This window comes from Hippocampus guttulatus, chromosome 19 (assembly GCF_054856545.1).
Source record: "Hippocampus guttulatus isolate MCC_2025c chromosome 19, RoL_Hgut_1.0, whole genome shotgun sequence".
NCBI lineage: Eukaryota > Metazoa > Chordata > Actinopteri > Syngnathiformes > Syngnathidae > Hippocampus > Hippocampus guttulatus.
This window is the reverse complement of record NC_141279.1, coordinates 7,916,024-7,931,409: the sequence shown is the minus strand read 5'-3', so window position 1 is coordinate 7,931,409 and position 15,386 is coordinate 7,916,024. Positions and strand designations below refer to the sequence as shown.

The 15,386-nt window shown below is 50.7% G+C and overlaps 3 protein-coding genes across 7 annotated transcripts; 2 read left to right on the top strand and 1 right to left on the bottom strand.

Annotated features, from left to right (window-relative positions):
* The first annotated feature begins 954 nt into the window (after positions 1 to 954).
* Positions 955 to 5,942, top strand: LOC147190051 (serine protease HTRA1B-like). Of its 2 annotated transcripts, none has more exons than XM_086138883.1 (10): positions 955 to 1,491; positions 3,385 to 3,484; positions 3,555 to 3,669; positions 3,733 to 3,822; positions 3,999 to 4,193; positions 4,286 to 4,318; positions 4,484 to 4,598; positions 4,776 to 4,833; positions 5,280 to 5,375; positions 5,484 to 5,942. In XM_086138883.1, exons 1-10 carry the CDS (start codon positions 1,044 to 1,046, stop codon positions 5,650 to 5,652), a joined length of 1,419 nt encoding a protein of 472 aa, XP_085995009.1. In that variant the 5' UTR covers positions 955 to 1,043; the 3' UTR covers positions 5,653 to 5,942. The 2 variants fall into 2 exon arrangements, with proteins under 2 accessions (XP_085995009.1, XP_085995008.1); XM_086138882.1 differs by having other exon boundaries at positions 3,382 to 3,484.
* c19h10orf88 (chromosome 19 C10orf88 homolog) lies at positions 5,581 to 10,797 on the bottom strand. Of its 3 annotated transcripts, XM_086138885.1 has the most exons (9): positions 10,626 to 10,797; positions 9,916 to 10,069; positions 9,510 to 9,716; positions 9,379 to 9,439; positions 9,016 to 9,222; positions 8,768 to 8,866; positions 8,378 to 8,574; positions 6,491 to 6,708; positions 5,581 to 5,714 (listed from the first exon to the last, which is right to left on the bottom strand). In XM_086138885.1, the coding sequence occupies exons 1-8, from the start codon at positions 10,693 to 10,695 to the stop codon at positions 6,519 to 6,521; spliced, it is 1,185 nt and encodes a 394-aa protein (XP_085995011.1). In that variant the 5' UTR covers positions 10,696 to 10,797; the 3' UTR covers positions 5,581 to 5,714; positions 6,491 to 6,518. The 3 variants fall into 3 exon arrangements, with proteins under 3 accessions (XP_085995011.1, XP_085995012.1, XP_085995010.1); XM_086138886.1 differs by lacking the exon at positions 5,581 to 5,714 and having other exon boundaries at positions 6,251 to 6,708; positions 10,613 to 10,797; XM_086138884.1 differs by lacking the exon at positions 5,581 to 5,714 and having other exon boundaries at positions 6,251 to 6,708.
* Positions 10,798 to 10,839: 42 nt separating this feature from the next.
* On the top strand, positions 10,840 to 15,268 carry asb3 (ankyrin repeat and SOCS box containing 3). Of its 2 annotated transcripts, none has more exons than XM_086099533.1 (11): positions 10,840 to 11,091; positions 11,158 to 11,377; positions 11,572 to 11,742; positions 11,872 to 11,984; positions 12,209 to 12,341; positions 12,476 to 12,653; positions 12,749 to 12,955; positions 13,229 to 13,339; positions 13,505 to 13,696; positions 14,002 to 14,135; positions 14,268 to 15,268. In XM_086099533.1, exons 1-11 carry the CDS (start codon positions 11,041 to 11,043, stop codon positions 14,411 to 14,413), a joined length of 1,656 nt encoding a protein of 551 aa, XP_085955659.1. In that variant the 5' UTR covers positions 10,840 to 11,040; the 3' UTR covers positions 14,414 to 15,268. The 2 variants fall into 2 exon arrangements, with proteins under 2 accessions (XP_085955659.1, XP_085955658.1); XM_086099532.1 differs by having other exon boundaries at positions 14,002 to 14,147.
* The last annotated feature ends 118 nt before the right edge of the window (positions 15,269 to 15,386 follow it).

Sequence of the window (15,386 nt, the reverse complement as noted above, 5' to 3'; positions counted from 1 at the left end):
GAGGTCATCGGTGGAGCAAAAAAAAAAAAAAATTGCGCCCGGTTGGCAGAATGCATTTGGGTCATTAAAGTGACTTGCGAAGGCAGAGCCCCATTTACTGGAATCCTCCAGGTGGGCCCACGCCAGAGCCAAACATTTTGTTCTCTGATGACAAGCGGCAACCGCGCGGCTTGGAAGTTCAATGGATTTCTTGTCACTACACACACGCACACGGCTCAGAGGACAGGGTGTTGTCTTGGACTGCGCCGCATCGCTAACTCTTAAAGTATGTTCACTCGCGATGTCTGAGCTCATAAAATAAAACACGCGAGTCTGTGTGTGCAGGCGCGTGCAGAAGAATCGCGCGAATACACTTACACAAGTGTTTTTTAACGAGTGTTGGATGTTCTGTAAACACACTCATGACATAATGTAACAGAACTTAATGAATGGAACAGTTTCTGTCACACTTTTTGCTTCAGCTGAATGCACTTTGTGCCGCTCCTTCTGGTGTGCGCGAGATAGTTCCCTGGATGTCCGCTGTACAAATCCCGAGGTCGTGATTATGGAGTACACGCAGTAGACCACAAATGTCCGCTGAAAATCCTGTGGGATTGATTCGGGTGTAGGGAATGAGTGAATCATCTTCATTCCCTAGCACCTAATCAGTACACTGTCCCCCATAGGGGGTCAGGACTGGGCCCCAGCGGAAATTGTGAGAATGCCATTAAAAATAATAATAATATGAAATGGGAAAATCCTGTTAGTAAATGGTTTCCACAAAAGAACAGGAAAAATACATAATTGGGGGGTGTCTGCGAACAGTTTATACGCGGATAATGAGCCGTGAAAATGCGGGTTCCGCTATATAACGGGCGAATGGTCCGTGGCTCCTCCCCCCGGGGAACGTCACAAGTGGGAGCCAATCAGCCGGCGTGTTTACGCGGCGCTTTTAAAAGCCCACCAAGGCAGTCCAACTTCACTTGTCCGCTAGTTTTCCAAGCTTCTGCGACCTCACCGCCGCCTTGCTCCCTTCCGCTCCGCGTTCTCGCCCTACGCACACTATGATCGCGCTGGTGCTCCTGTGCGCGTTGCTCGCCCCCGCCGACGCCTCGTCGCTCTACAAGCGCGCCGCCGTCGTCTGCCCGGAGACGTGCGACCCGTCGCGGTGCCCGCCGCCCCCCTCGCCCGCCGAGTGCCCGGCCGGGGTGGCGCCGGACGCGTGCGGCTGCTGCCGGGCTTGTGCGGCCGACGAGGGCGAGCCGTGCGGCGGAGACGAACGCCGCTGCGGCGACGGTCTGACTTGCGTGACGAGCGACGGCGTGGCACCCACGAGCACCCTGCGGCGCCGGGCCACGGCGGGCGTGTGCGCGTGCGCCAGCTCCGAGCCCGCCTGCGGCAGCGACGGGGTCACCTACGTCAACGTCTGCCGGCTCCGACGCGAGAGCGTCCGCGCAGTCCAGGCCGGGCGGCCGCCCGTCATCCCCATCCAGAGAGGCGCGTGCGGCCATGGTAAGTTGCAGTGGGCGTCGGAGCGGCTGGGAGCGTGTGCTCGGAACCGGGTGTATGCGGGTGCGCGGGTGGTGTTCATGAATGTGGGTGAGTGTGTTGTGTAAATACGCGTGCGCTTGGTGCCCGGTGCTTCAGTCACCTTGCGAAACATTTAGGGATCAAACTCGCGGCAACGGGGCCCTCTCCTCTTCTATGGCCTCCTAAGTTATTTATTGTATGTTTCTGGCTACTTAATTGCATTTGATGTTGACATTTTGGCGGTAAGTCAAACCTAAATTGCAACCTTTCTTCACTTTCGAAACAGGGACAAGGCAGCACTTTGGCGGGATAATAGCCAGACGAGTCTGAAAAGTTGCTTATTCAAGAAACAAAAGTGCTGAGTGGGCCTCAGTGGGCTCAGACGAAACTTGTCATTCCTCCTGGAATGTTCCACATTGTGGAAATGATACTCGGTCACCGTGGCAACAGAGTGTTGTCACCTCACAAGCCAAGAGTGAGTCAAGCCAGCGGCTGTCAAATTGAGGTCGCCGAGGGTCCGTATAAACCGCGGCTAGCAGTACCCCAAATTCATCTGCAATAAACCGTGACGTGGTGTGATTTCAACAGTTTCTACCGACGGCACATAATGGGAACAGCAGGCCAATAAAACAAAAAGTACTAAAGCAAGGATTTCTTCTCTGAGCGCTGCCCCAAATAAATCTTGTGATGTAAATTTGACCTCCCTGCTTGAGAAAATCTTCATCTCATTCCAAAGCTTCGTCTTTGCAATGGATTGTGACGGGCCGACAGTTGTTTTGTGGACACCTTTGACAGAACTTTGGAACCTCGGAGAAGGTCTGGAACGCGTTTGGTGCTATGACTCATCGCTGGAAGACGACCGGTTGACTGCTTGAATGTGGGTCAGACGTTATTTAACCCAGATTTAAGCGGGTCCAAATATTTTTCTTTCCGGCTCTCTGTGCAGACAAGCTGGGATACGCCGTCAGCACGGCAACGCTTGCGCGGTGACTCAGGCGAAGCCTCGGGAATCTTTCCCAGTTGAGGCTCGTTTCTCCTCCGGCTGGGATCAGATAACGGGATGACATTGTTGATCATCGCCGTCGGTTTGGCCTCTCGACGTGAAAAGAAGGTCGCGGATAAGAGCGAACCGTTCACTCAAAGCATGTCCTCGGTTGATCTCATTTGAGCACGCGCTTGCGTTTACGAGTCTGAGCACGCTCGCTTTTTCGCTACACAACCAATTGGGACTCAGTCACCCCGTGGTTCGCGCTGGCCAATAAAAACAAAGGGACTTTTTGAAAGTGGGTAAAAGTACTTAGTAGCCAGTCGAAATGAAGTTTAAAAAAAAAGATATATGATGGGCAACAGAAATGAAATAAACGGTGGTTGCCAAGAAACATGAGGGTAGGTGGTGGCCCGTTAGAGCGGTGACCCTTAGAAGTCCATTAAAGACACGCGGCCTTCGAGTGCGCTAACATGGTAGCCAAACGTTACCTCACTTTCTTCCCCTTTGCAATTGATACTCACTCAGCCATCGAGCCAGATCGTTTGTCGTGTCCAGCATTTGAAATGACTTCCCCCGTTGGGAGCGGCGCTGATGTTTCAGCACATCTGGAGCGTGAGCAAGCGCGGCGCTTATGTAAGACGAGACTTGACTCACAGCCTTTTGGTTTTATTAGCGTGGCTCGCTGACACACGTGGATGGACTCGAGCTTCGCACAGCGCCGCCCTGCTGCTGCAGGAACGACACGGCACGGCACGGCTGGCCGCGCCTCCGCCGGGCCCCAACCCCGAGCAAAATGAATCATTCATGTACTCGCTGTCGATGAAAATAATGCTCTTCAAGGCCCCCTAGTGGCCACGGTGTCCCTGACGTTCGTTCCGCCCCAGCAGGTCAGAGGAACCCCGACAGTCTTCGCCTCAAGTACAACTTCATCGCCGACGTAGTGGAAAAGATCGCTCCGGCTGTCGTCCACATCGAACTTTACCGCAAGTACGACCATGAAGTCGGGCGTGACCGATTTCCGACGCGTTGCAACGATTATTGACCTTTCCGCCCGCAGGATGGTTTATTCCAAGCGGGAAGTGGCGGTGGCCAGCGGCTCGGGATTCGTCGTGTCGGAGGACGGACTCATCGTCACCAACGCCCACGTGGTGGCCAATAAGCATCGAGTGAAGGTCGGCGGTTGGCCTGTCGAAATCAAGTCAACGGAAACGTGACATTTGGTGTCGTGCACGCAGGTGGAGCTGAAGAGCGGCGCCACGTTTGACGCCAAAATCTTGGACGTGGACGAGAAGGCCGACATCGCTCTCATCAAAATCAATGTCCACGTGAGTCAAAGTTCAAAGCAGAAATAAAATCACCAAAGATGAAATCGGTGATTCAGTTGGAGAAAGTAAATCTCGGCGTGAAATCAAAAATGGGACAAAGCCGCAATTGATTCCAAAGGAAGTCCGGGTGAAGTCAAATGGCAGCGAGTGCACGACAGGCGTGGTTTGCGTTGCAGAACAAGCTGCCGGTTCTGATGCTGGGCCGCTCGGCGGAGTTGCGCCCCGGCGAGTTTGTGGTCGCCATCGGCAGTCCCTTTTCGCTGCAGAACACCGTCACCACCGGCATCGTTAGCACCACGCAGCGGCAAGGCAAGGAGCTGGGCCTGCGCAACTCCGACATGGGCTACATCCAGACCGACGCCATCATCAACGTGAGCCAAACGCCGAGCGGTTGCAAATGCACAAACCCCAAAATGTTTTGCCCCCTCTAACTGAGGCTTTTGCTTCTCCCGGGGGGCGGCAGTACGGCAACTCGGGAGGGCCGCTCGTCAATCTGGTGAGTGCCTCTGGATTGGCAGACCGGAGTGGTGGTCCCCCTTTTTAAAAAGGGGCGACCGCAGGATGTGTTCCAACTACAGGGGTGTCACACTTCTACCGCCTCCCTGGTAATGTCTATTCAGGGGTGTTCAATCAAGTGTGTGTGTGTGCGTGTGCGTTGCAGGACGGCGAGGTGATCGGCATCAACACCCTCAAGGTCACGGCGGGAATCTCCTTTGCCATCCCGTCCGACAAAATCCGAGAGTTCCTGGCTGAGTCGCATGACCGCCAGGCCAAAGGTGACAAACATGATGTCTGCATGTACGGTGTTTTTATTGCCCTTGTTTTTTTTGTTTTTGTTTTCCGAATGATCTTTTTCAACACATCTTTATTGTGTTTAAAATCCGTTTTGATGAAATTTGTGGTGCTATGAGGTGTGTCTGAGTTGTTTTTATCCGTGCTTTTGTTTGCTCAAGGGAGGAACAGCGGCAAGAAGAAGTACATTGGCATCAGGATGATGAGCCTCACGCCAACGTGAGCACTTGACACGCAAACACACGCACACACACATAAACACTCTGACGCTACTGATGTGCGGGGGGTTGCAGGACACTTTCCAAAACGCAAGTGCACGTTGTAAATGTCGCAAAATGATTTCTACTGTGACCCGCTCACATTTCCGCCGCTCTGTCATTACGATGCTGTACGGGCGCGTAATGACAGAGCGGTGGAAATGTGAAACAAAGTTCTCTGGATGACATGGAAATGCGTGTGTACCTCGCATTGTAACAATCATGCAAGCCATTAGAAAGAAAGAATAACTTTGTGCTGGACAATGGAAATTGAGGAAAAGATTTGCAGAAAATCAAGTACGAGAATGAGGAATGTTCTCATCTGTCAATCAAGCCTTCGAGAATAATATTTTCCCATGAAAATCTGCCAAAATAAATCCAAATGTTCATTCCCATTGTTTTTTTCAGTCTCGCCAAGGAGCTGAAGGACAGACAGTCAGACTTCCCGGACGTCACCTCGGGCGCCTATGTCATCGAAGTCCTCAGCCGGACCCCCGCCGAGGCGTGAGTGCGCAAAAACAATCTCGCAGCACAGCTCCATTCAAAAACACAGATTGTTTGAGTAGTTTTTGATTGTGATATATTTGTTTCTGCGGCGTATTCCCGAGCCAGCGCTGGCCTGCGGGAGAGCGACGTGATCATCAGCATCAACGGCGAGCGCGTGACGTCGGCGGCCGACGTGAGCGCCGCCATCAGGCGTGACGACACGCTGCGGCTGGTGGTGAGGCGCGGCAACGAGGACGTCATCGTCTCCGTCGTGCCCGACGACGTCGCCCCGTGACGCGTCAGCGGCGAGCCACCGCTGCCACCGACAGCACTTCCGCCGGCCACCAATGAGGGGCGCTGTGGGCGGAACACCTGCTGAGTTTCGGGTGTTATGGACGTACGGACCAATGCTTGAGACCATGCGTCACACGTGCACCTCAAAGACACTCGCGCGACCGGTTGCTACTTGTGTGTCCATCAAGTGGTTGCTAGGTTACTCTACTTGTTTTGGTTGACTCGTTTTGAAGTTGTTTTTATGTGTATGACCATTTTTCTGGGAAGAAAATAAAATTATTTTTAACATAATTCTTGTTGTGTTTTATTGTGTCTTTGTTTTATATTGTTTGCATTTTTTTTGTCGTGATTTCACTGTGTATTTGAAACATTTGAATTTTTGGGGATCTGTCGTGTTTTCTGCACGTTGTCTTTATTTTGTGATTGTTGTTTTTCTTGTGCCTTTGGGTGAATTTTTAAAAGCCACACTGATTAAAACACAGGCTCAAAATAGAACACGATTATTGGTCACCTTTGCAAGTGGAGCAGCCCTTGTGGCGTGGAGGACACATTGCGCCCTGCTGTGTCGCTAGCGTCAGAAACGGAGCAACAATAACAAGCAAGTCAAACCGGCCACTTTATTGGTTGTGAATGTGCTTAGAGGGATTCAAGCAAACGGGAAGTTGCCCAGCGAGCCCAAGTAAAGCCACAGAACCATTCGGTGCCAAGGTTAGCAAAGTTATGGTAAGCACGCAAAGCATGCTCCCTCCAAGTGTGTTCATTTCATATTTGTGTCTCGATCAAGAAATGTCCGGTCAGTTCAGGTAGTGCTTGATGCATTCCACATCTGTGTTAGTTACCGAGTGCAGTGTTGGTGCTGTCTCTTTGCTATTTGGACTTGAGGACTTCGGCCTCGGACGGGTCGGCGGGCGGCGGGGCTGCATGCGGCGCTTGCTGGAGTGCGGCAAGCAGCACTTTGTCCAGCTTGTGCTCCAGAGCGTCCAGGCGGCGGTCCACGTGCTCCTTTAGACGCCGCTCCATTTCCTCCAGGCGAGATTCCATGGACGTGTCCGCAGTCCTGACGGACAATAAGCAACAACCAAGTCCGATGTAAGTACACTTTGACATTTTTTCCAATGTGTCTTTTAGTTTTTTAAACATTTGTGATCATTTATTTATGGCATTCTTTTACGTGTACAGTATCACTCCCAACCAGTGACGCTAAGCTAACAATGTTTTAAGAAACACTCGGTCGGTCCACTTGCTGACTTGGAAGAACATTCTTGGACATTCTCCGCTTTCTGTCTCTGAGGGCAAACTAAAAATAAAACGTCAGCAAAAAGCCACGCTGATTGGCAGCCTTGACATTGGCAAAACTTTGTCACTCAGTGACCGCCACCAAATCTTTTTTTTGAGAGCCCGCAACAGATCTGGTTCCAGCTGCGGGACATTTGATGATGTATAACAAAACCTCACCCCTGAAAAAAAAAAAAAACAAGAACAAGAACTTGAAGCAGATGTCGGAGTTGATGTGCCTCCAAAATGTTTTCACTTGTGCAACACATAATCCCGCACAAAGGCGGAAAAAGACAAGTCCAAACAGATGTGGTAAGGGATGAGCTCAGAACATAAAACGCAAATGTACACACCCACACGAGAAAATTATGTTTAATAATATACCGGGAAAAAAAGAACATCAAAATACTTGCATTAGTTGACTACAAAAGTAGGTCAAAACAAAATCTTTGCGTCGAAGCTTCATGTTGTGTTTCAAAGCACTACTTTTGTCGGAATGAAACTCCGCCACCGACATCTATCCTTGTCACTAAAATTATGACAAAGCACTACTTTGTGTCTCTATGTAGCACCGTAATTCACTTCAACATAGTTCCTTGGCACCAAGATGCCACCAAAGTACTCCTTTTAGTGCTTTGGCGTAAGGAAAAAAAAACTGGTGGTCAGCTGTATCAACATATAATGGACTGGTCGCCAAATGAGGTCAGCACATAGATGACAAACACGTGAAAAGAAAAACAAGACTCACGGCCCGATTGTGTTTTTTTTTTTTGAAGAGCACGGTTCGATTTTGGACTTGAGTGGGGCAGCTGCGTCCGCTGGGCTTGCGTTTCTTCTCCCGTCCGTCCGTCCGAGTGGCGTCACGCTCGGCTGACTCGGCCGGCGACAAAGATCACTTTGTGGTGCCGCGAGAAGGCACAACGAGATCTTTTGTCCGTTTGTCACGGAGGGGTTGGCGTTCCTGTCGCCATGGCACCCACCGGCAAAAATTCGGCTGGCGTTTATCCTGGCTGATTTTGGCCGAGAGGGCAGTAACACCCTGGACTGGTTGCCAGTTAATCACATGGCACATACAGACAAACAAGGGACGACTTGCCAGTCAGACTGGATCGGTCGCCACTGCCAGTCAAATTGCAGGGAACATGGACAAGATATTATCTCTTTTAAAATCGTCAATAATTAAATACATAAAAGGGGATTTTTTTTTTTTGCAGATTTTTTCCCTCTGTTGTTAAGTCCAACAAATACGAAAGCACCAAGTATTGCAAAAATAGTCAAATGTTTGGCCTAGGATTCATATCTTTGTTGTCAGTGAGTAGGAAGCGAAGAAGTTATTTTCTCCATGAATATATTTTTAAAACAATTCGGCTAATAAATCGGTTCTCGGAAAGTTTGTGTCCTGCCAAGTCTCAGAATCTGCGCCCCAAAAAATTTACAGGTATGTAACTTACTGCGTGTTGTTCTGATCCACCTTGAGTGGCGCCAGCTGAGCACAGATCTCGCGCAGCAAGTTGTCGGGCGAGACGCCGTCCATGTCGTCATCCTGGCCGCCCGACAGGAAGTGGCGCATCATCTGGGACAGCCGTACGTCCGACGGCGGCCCGTTTGGTGGCGCTTGCGCAGTGGGCCTGACAGAGTCTGATGGATGCTGTCATAAGTCATAAAATAATGTTTTCATGTCATTACATTTTAAAAATTCAGTCAAGGAATGAAAAATATTATAAATAAAATATAATATCCACATCAAACAAATGCTCGGTGGGCCGGATAACTAAACGGAGGGGTTTGTAAATCGACGCATCCACGCCACGCGTGCTCCATACGTTTGCGGCATGCTGTACCTGGAAGGCGGCGGCAGCTGCGGTCCCGACATTCGGCCGGGGGGCTAAGGTGGACAAGAGGCCCCCACCCATCAGGAAGGGCAGGAAACTGCTTTGGTTCTGGTAGGGACACGTTGTCATGAGCACAGCCGTGTATACATACTGTACATCAGCCCGTCCGCCATATTGCATGTGGCAGATCTGCCTCGTAAAAAGGGGCCATTTGCAACAAGTGAGCTTGAACCGACCGACTTAGTGCCCGTATGTACCTTCTGCTGGAGCCGCAGCGTCTCCATGAGGTTTTGAGCCCCTGGCGAGAGGGTGCCGCCCATCTCGTCCACCAGACTCTGGACCTGGAGCAGGTTGATGGTGCCCGCACCGGCACCACCGTCTTGGTGCGGGGCGTGCTGTGGCGGCCGCAGCGCCACCACCACGCCGCGTAGCAAGACGCTGCTTCGACCCGCCAGAGAGAGCAGCTGAGAGGATTTCAAGCCGTTAACACCGAGAAATATTACTACAGTATAGTGAAAATGTATATTGTCATCCAATCTTTCTATGGTACAACTCTATTGTATTTCCTATCCCAACTATGAAATGTGTGAATGCAAACAAAGCGAGTTTGCTTCAATCACCTTCACGTCACATGACGATGGCGGGTCATCCAGGCTTAGTTGCTTCCTGTAGAAAGGTCCTCTGCCCACAAAAAAAATATATGAAACCTATTTCTCAATATTTCTGCCATGACATACGGCTTATTAATGACCTGTCGCCATGCTGCACATCGTCCTGCTTGTGTCCCCGAACAGTCCCGCAATATTCCCCTGTGGGCAGGTACACCTCCATGGTCCGCGCCTCGCTGATTAGAGTCAGGCGGCCGATAGCGGCCAGCCCGGCGGGGCCGCAGCTCAGCGTCACGACGCAGGGCTCTCCGTTGTCGCCGTCCGCTCGCTCCAACAGGACACCATCGGCCCTGAGAGACACATTCATTCACGTGTCAAATGTTACAGTTGCATATTTACCACCACCGTGGCAGCCTGAAGTTCAGTTGGTTACAGTTGTACAGCAGTACCTTAACTCAACTCATTACAAGCAGCAGAGTTACAATGAAAAATATAATCTTGACATCCTCGCAGACATATGTACTTTATCCTCTGCAAAGAATGTCCTACCCAAGTGTCTGCCTCAGCTTCTGTTCTTCTTCACTGCTGTCGTCATCCGGCGCCGTGACTTTGACCGTCAGCACCACGTCGGCCAAGCTGGTGCCTCCGCTTCGACACTGCCACGCCGTTCCCACCTTCACGTCCACTGTGACGCCAGATGCCACTTGAAGGAGACATCATCATCACCACTACATAACTGCCTTGCACAAATGACTCAACTCATGTTGTGTATTTTCTCACGAAATCAACTCACTCAAAATTGGAATATTATTAAGTTACTGTGTTTGCCCTGTATCTAATTCCAAATGTGCAAAAAAATATTTAGCCTTCTCCCGTTCACTATAGGGCAGCAGAAGATCTTGTCTGCAATCTAGTGGTGAATGGTGATATTACAACTTAAAACAACAGCCAACCCCTGCATACCCGCGAACCCACGGATTTGCATGTACTCTCGATTTATTTTCCATTCCCCCAATATTTATCACTATTTTTTTCCAAATTAATCCAAGGGTCCACTCAGAGAGTGGTCGCCGGAAGTTGCCCTTTAACAAGAGATTGGTCCCCAGTCCATGTCAGGGCACATACAGACAAACAGTGGACAGGTCGCGAATCTAACGATAGACGGAACCGTCTGGAGGTATTCGTGTCCCAGTCGGTACCGCCATGCAGATGACGACGAAGGGTGTTAAAATGCGTCTATTCCTACCCGCCATGCCTACCGCCTGCAACCGTTAATGACGCCGATGTGTCCTCTTCAGTCTCCGCATGTCTTCCGGCCCGTTCAACCATCAACCCACGCCATTACAATAGCTTATTCGTGGAAGATGCATCAAATCAGAGTTTTCAGAGTGGCTTCTGGTCGAGCTCGGCAAAGAAGGGGTCACGATCTACTTCCGGGGGTTTCCAGCCGACGTAATAAAAAAGCGACTGGTTGTTATTGAATACGCGTCTGCTCCACTTGGCGCGTGCTGACTTCTCAAAACGTCGTTGCTGTGCGTTTTTCAACAATTTTCAACTCATGGAGTCCAACTGTTATGAGTCGTTGCTGGGTCACCAGACGACAAAGTGACAAAAATAGAATAGAAAGTGACTTGAGTTCAAGAATCGAGTCAAAACATCAGAGACAGGTCGCTGATGGCTTCTTTGAGCAGCTCCGACTTAACCTCAACATCATCTACCGCTTCGGTAAAGTAACTTTTTTTCCCCATTTTATTCGCATTCAACATGACCAACATGTCGCTGCCGTTCTAGCGTCACCCCGGGATGGACTTCAGTGAATGCTACGAGGACTCTGTGTCCGCCGTGGCCGCCGCTGCCCGCCTGGGCGACAAGAGGCGCCTGAGGTACCTCATTCGCCAGGGCCGCACCGTCGACATTGCGGACAACCGGGGCTGGAGGGCCATCCACGAGGCGGCCGCCGCCGGCAGGGTGGGCTGCCTTAAGGAGATCCTCTCTGCGGCCGCCAGGACGGGTAAACGCAACCGCAGCCTTGTTGTTCCACTTTGTGATTAAGAGCTTCAAAGTCGAATTGATTGACACTAAGCCACAATTATGGAAGATGGATGGTCTTACGAGTGAGGACAAGAAGCGCAGACAATTCCAAGCACCAGTATAATCCTCAAAATGAAACAAGCAGTTTCTGTGCTGGTTATCCCCCGTGTGCAGCCGGCTCGTCGGCGGGCTTTCAGGCGTACGTCAACTCGGCCACCCACGAGGGCGAGTCGGCCTGCTTCCTGGCGGCGAGAAGCGGCCACCTGGTCGCCGTCCGCCTCCTCCTCAAAGCCAGAGCCAACATCGACCAGCTCACCAACGACCTATCGTGTCCTCTCTACGTAGGTAAAACTGCATGTGTGTTGGCAAGGCGTGGGTGTGTTAGTCAGGGGTGTGTCTGCGCATGCATTCTGGTTGATGCCGTGCGTACTTGTGTTGCATCCACGCCCTCAAGTAACAAGTGTTCTCTGGCAGCGGTCAGCAACGGCCACAAGGATGTGGTGGAGCTCCTATTGGCCAAGGGCGCCAAATTGAACAGATCGCACACGGCCTCGTGCTGGACGTGCCTTCATCTGGCGGTCTATCAGGTCATCCCCGCGCACGCACACACTGGCACTTAGTTTGAATGTATTTATCTGTTTTGTTCAGTTCATCAAATCAGATTCAGGCAAACTTGACCACATTGGATTTTGGAAAAGGACACATGAGCGTACATATTCGCAGTTGACATAGCCTCGCTCTAATTGTACTTCTTAGGACAACTGCACACTTTTCAATCTTCGCCTTGATGTACTTTGTGTGCTGCTTGTAGGATCACGTGGACATTGTGCAATTGCTGGTGGAGTCGGCCGACCTGGAGGCACCCGACGACTACAAGGTGACGCCACTCTTCCTGGCGGCGCAGCACGGACGGCGGCAATGTCTCGAGGTCCTCGTCCGCGCCGGTAAGCTGGTGGTCCATGTTGGGAGAGCCATCACTTCCTGTACGCTCTGTCGTGAGGTGCTGTTGTTGCAATGAGGGCAGGTTATCCCAAGGGTTTCCAAACTGTTGCTTCAGAGGGTTTTTTTTCCTGTTCAGGCGCCAACGTGAACGCGCAGGCGGTGGACCTGGCCTCGCCGCTCCTGCTGGCTTCTCAGGAGGGTCACCTGTCTTGTGTGGACTTCTTGTTGGAAAACGGTGCAGATGCTAACCTGGTGTGCGGCGAGGACTGGCCCCAGCTGCCCATCCACATCGCCGCAGAGTTCGGCCACCTCAGGTAGGTATTATTTCCCAATGCCGACTTATAGGCCGCGTTGAGGTTGTTTCTAATGTAGTGTGTTTTTGCACTGGTATTGTTTTGGCGTGTAACAGTATCCTGCGGCGGCTGCTGAGTGTCACGGAACGTGCGTGCGACCGCAACGAGGGCATGGTGAGCCCGCTCTACCTGGCCGTTCAAGGCCGCCAGTTGCCCAGCATGGAGCTGTTGCTCGCCGAAGGCTTCAGCCCCGACGCCCAGAACTGCGACAGCCTCCTGGACCTGCACTCGCCGCTCTCCTTCGCCTTGGAATGCAACGACAGGCAAGCCAGCACCCAGGATGCATACAGTACCCCGCCCCAAGATGTCATATGATGGTGCCATAATTTGCAAATAGATGAGCTTCTTCTTTTCAAGAAAATAAAAAGTGCTGATGTGCCACTGATGTGGAGTCCTTAAAATACTCAAGTGGCTTTGTCGTGTTTTCAGATATCCGCTGGTTGAGGAGCACACACTTGACAGCTTGGGGTCTAGTTTGCGGCACTGCCTAAGTTGGCCGGGTGTATCTGTGACGCGCTGCTTGTGCTTGCCCGCAGGGAGGCGGCCAGGCTGCTGCTGGCGGCGGGAGCGACGCTGGGCCTGGACGAGTGGAGACTGGTGTTGACCCGGGACGACGCAGATGTACTGAAGCTGGTCCTGGAACACAGGTGAGCACCATCCATGCTTCAACCTCCTCCTGCTTCTTCCTCCTCAAAAGTACAGCAGAGGGCGGGGCCACCGCCCCGGGCATCCACAGCAATCACAGATTTTACTATGAGCTTCGGCAAACACTGTCCTATGTGCGTAAACTAAGCGTGCCTGCTGACTTGCAGGTGGCTTTACCCACCACGATTCTTGAGCGACGACTCGGCGGCGGACGGCCGTTCAAGCAAGACGGCGTTGAGGCCGCTGGAGTTAGACAACATGGTGCTGATGGCGCTGCAGCAGCCGGAGTTTGCCGGCAACTGGCTGCCGCCGCTCCTGAAGGCCGGACTGGAACCCAAGTTGCTGCTGCACTACAACATGTGCGTCTCTCTCGCTTGCTGCTCGGTTCACTTTTCAGTACCCTTCACCTTCCATTTGCAAAGTGCGACAGCCTCAAAATTAATCTTTTCCTGAGCACCACCTTTTTTCTAATATAGCAAATAGGACCGTTTTTCGACAGTCAGCCCAGGGAGTCGCACTTCTTCAACGCTCGGGAATGTTTTTTTTCTTCTGAATATGTTAAACGTTAATTGATTAACCCGTCAAGGTTTTTTGATTCATCAAATGAATTTTAAAAAAGTAATTAGGTCAGTCCATTTTTCCATCCCCTTCTTTGTGCTTCCAGAATGAAGGTGGCCAACAGCGAGATGGTCAATTTCCTCCTGCAGTTTGTCAACTGGTCAACGATGCCCCCCTCTTTGAAAGCCATCCTGTGCCAAAGACGAGCATGGAAGACGTGGCAACCACTCCCGCAATTTGGTAGCAACACTGGTATTTGTTTTCCATGATGTGGTCATGATAACATTCGGACTAATAAGGAGAAATGGGAGAGTAGTGCAGTAGTTTGGTATCACTGAAATGATTTTGAATGCGGTCTTCTCCTCCGTGCAGACTCGGTCCCCGACCTGTCGCATCTATGCCGGCTACAGATCAGGATTTTAATGGGAGCCGACGCGGTGATGAGACCAAATGTGGTGGGCAGGCTCCCCGTTCCCCCGTGCATCCACCACTTCCTGCAGTTCGACGAGGTCGCCTAGGAGACCCTTGAACGTCTTGTGGTGGCGCACCTTGCTTCTGTAACCGTTCCGGAAGTTTCGTCTGCAGCAGCGACATTTAAATGAAAAGAAAGTTGGTTGTTGTTGTTTTAAATAACAAATTCCAATCACAGAGATGACACTGTGAGGTTTAAATGGTGTTAATGTTCAATACGTTCGAATTATAGTTTGTTACAAATGTCTGCTGTTTTCATATTTTTGTGACGCTTGCAAAATAAAAACTGTTGCTACTGGAGCAAACCTCTGTCAATCATTCGAAATTGGAATTGTTTTGATCCAAGAATCAGAATCATCTTTATTGGCCAAGTATGTAGAACACACTCAGGCCGAAGAGGTGGCACGCTGATTTTTAAAATGGCGTAATTTACTGTGACTGCACATGGAAAAAGCCTTAGTCTTTTTTTCCCATGTTTGGGACGTAATTACTGCTTTAAATGACTGCCGTAGTGGTGCATTCCAGGAAAGTGGTGTCAAATGTTTTTGTTCGGCTTCATCGCAACACGTTGGGACCTCCAGCAGAGTTTTCTGAATAATGTCCTTGAATGATAGAAATGATTGAGACAAGCAATAATAATGTCCTTGAATGATAGAAATGATTGAGACAAGCAATATGTTTATATTGTAAATTATATTTTGCCATTCACGCTCTGCGTCACCATGGGGGGCGGCCATTGTCAAGTGACGTCAGATTGAAACTGGTCTGTGATGTCGGGGTTTTTTTCCCTCTAACTTTGCGAGTTGAACTTAAACGCAACAAAGGATAATGAGGTTATTGGCACCAAATATGCAGCAAATTGATGGCTCTCTGAGGTTCAAATAAAGCCACTGATTCGTGAATTTTCCTTTAATCTTATCGTTCTTTGTCGCCTTTATGACGTCAGAAGGGTTACATCAGACGCAAGTCTTTGTCAATCATTCACAGAACAGCTCTGCTTGGTCAACGTCATGCGAATGA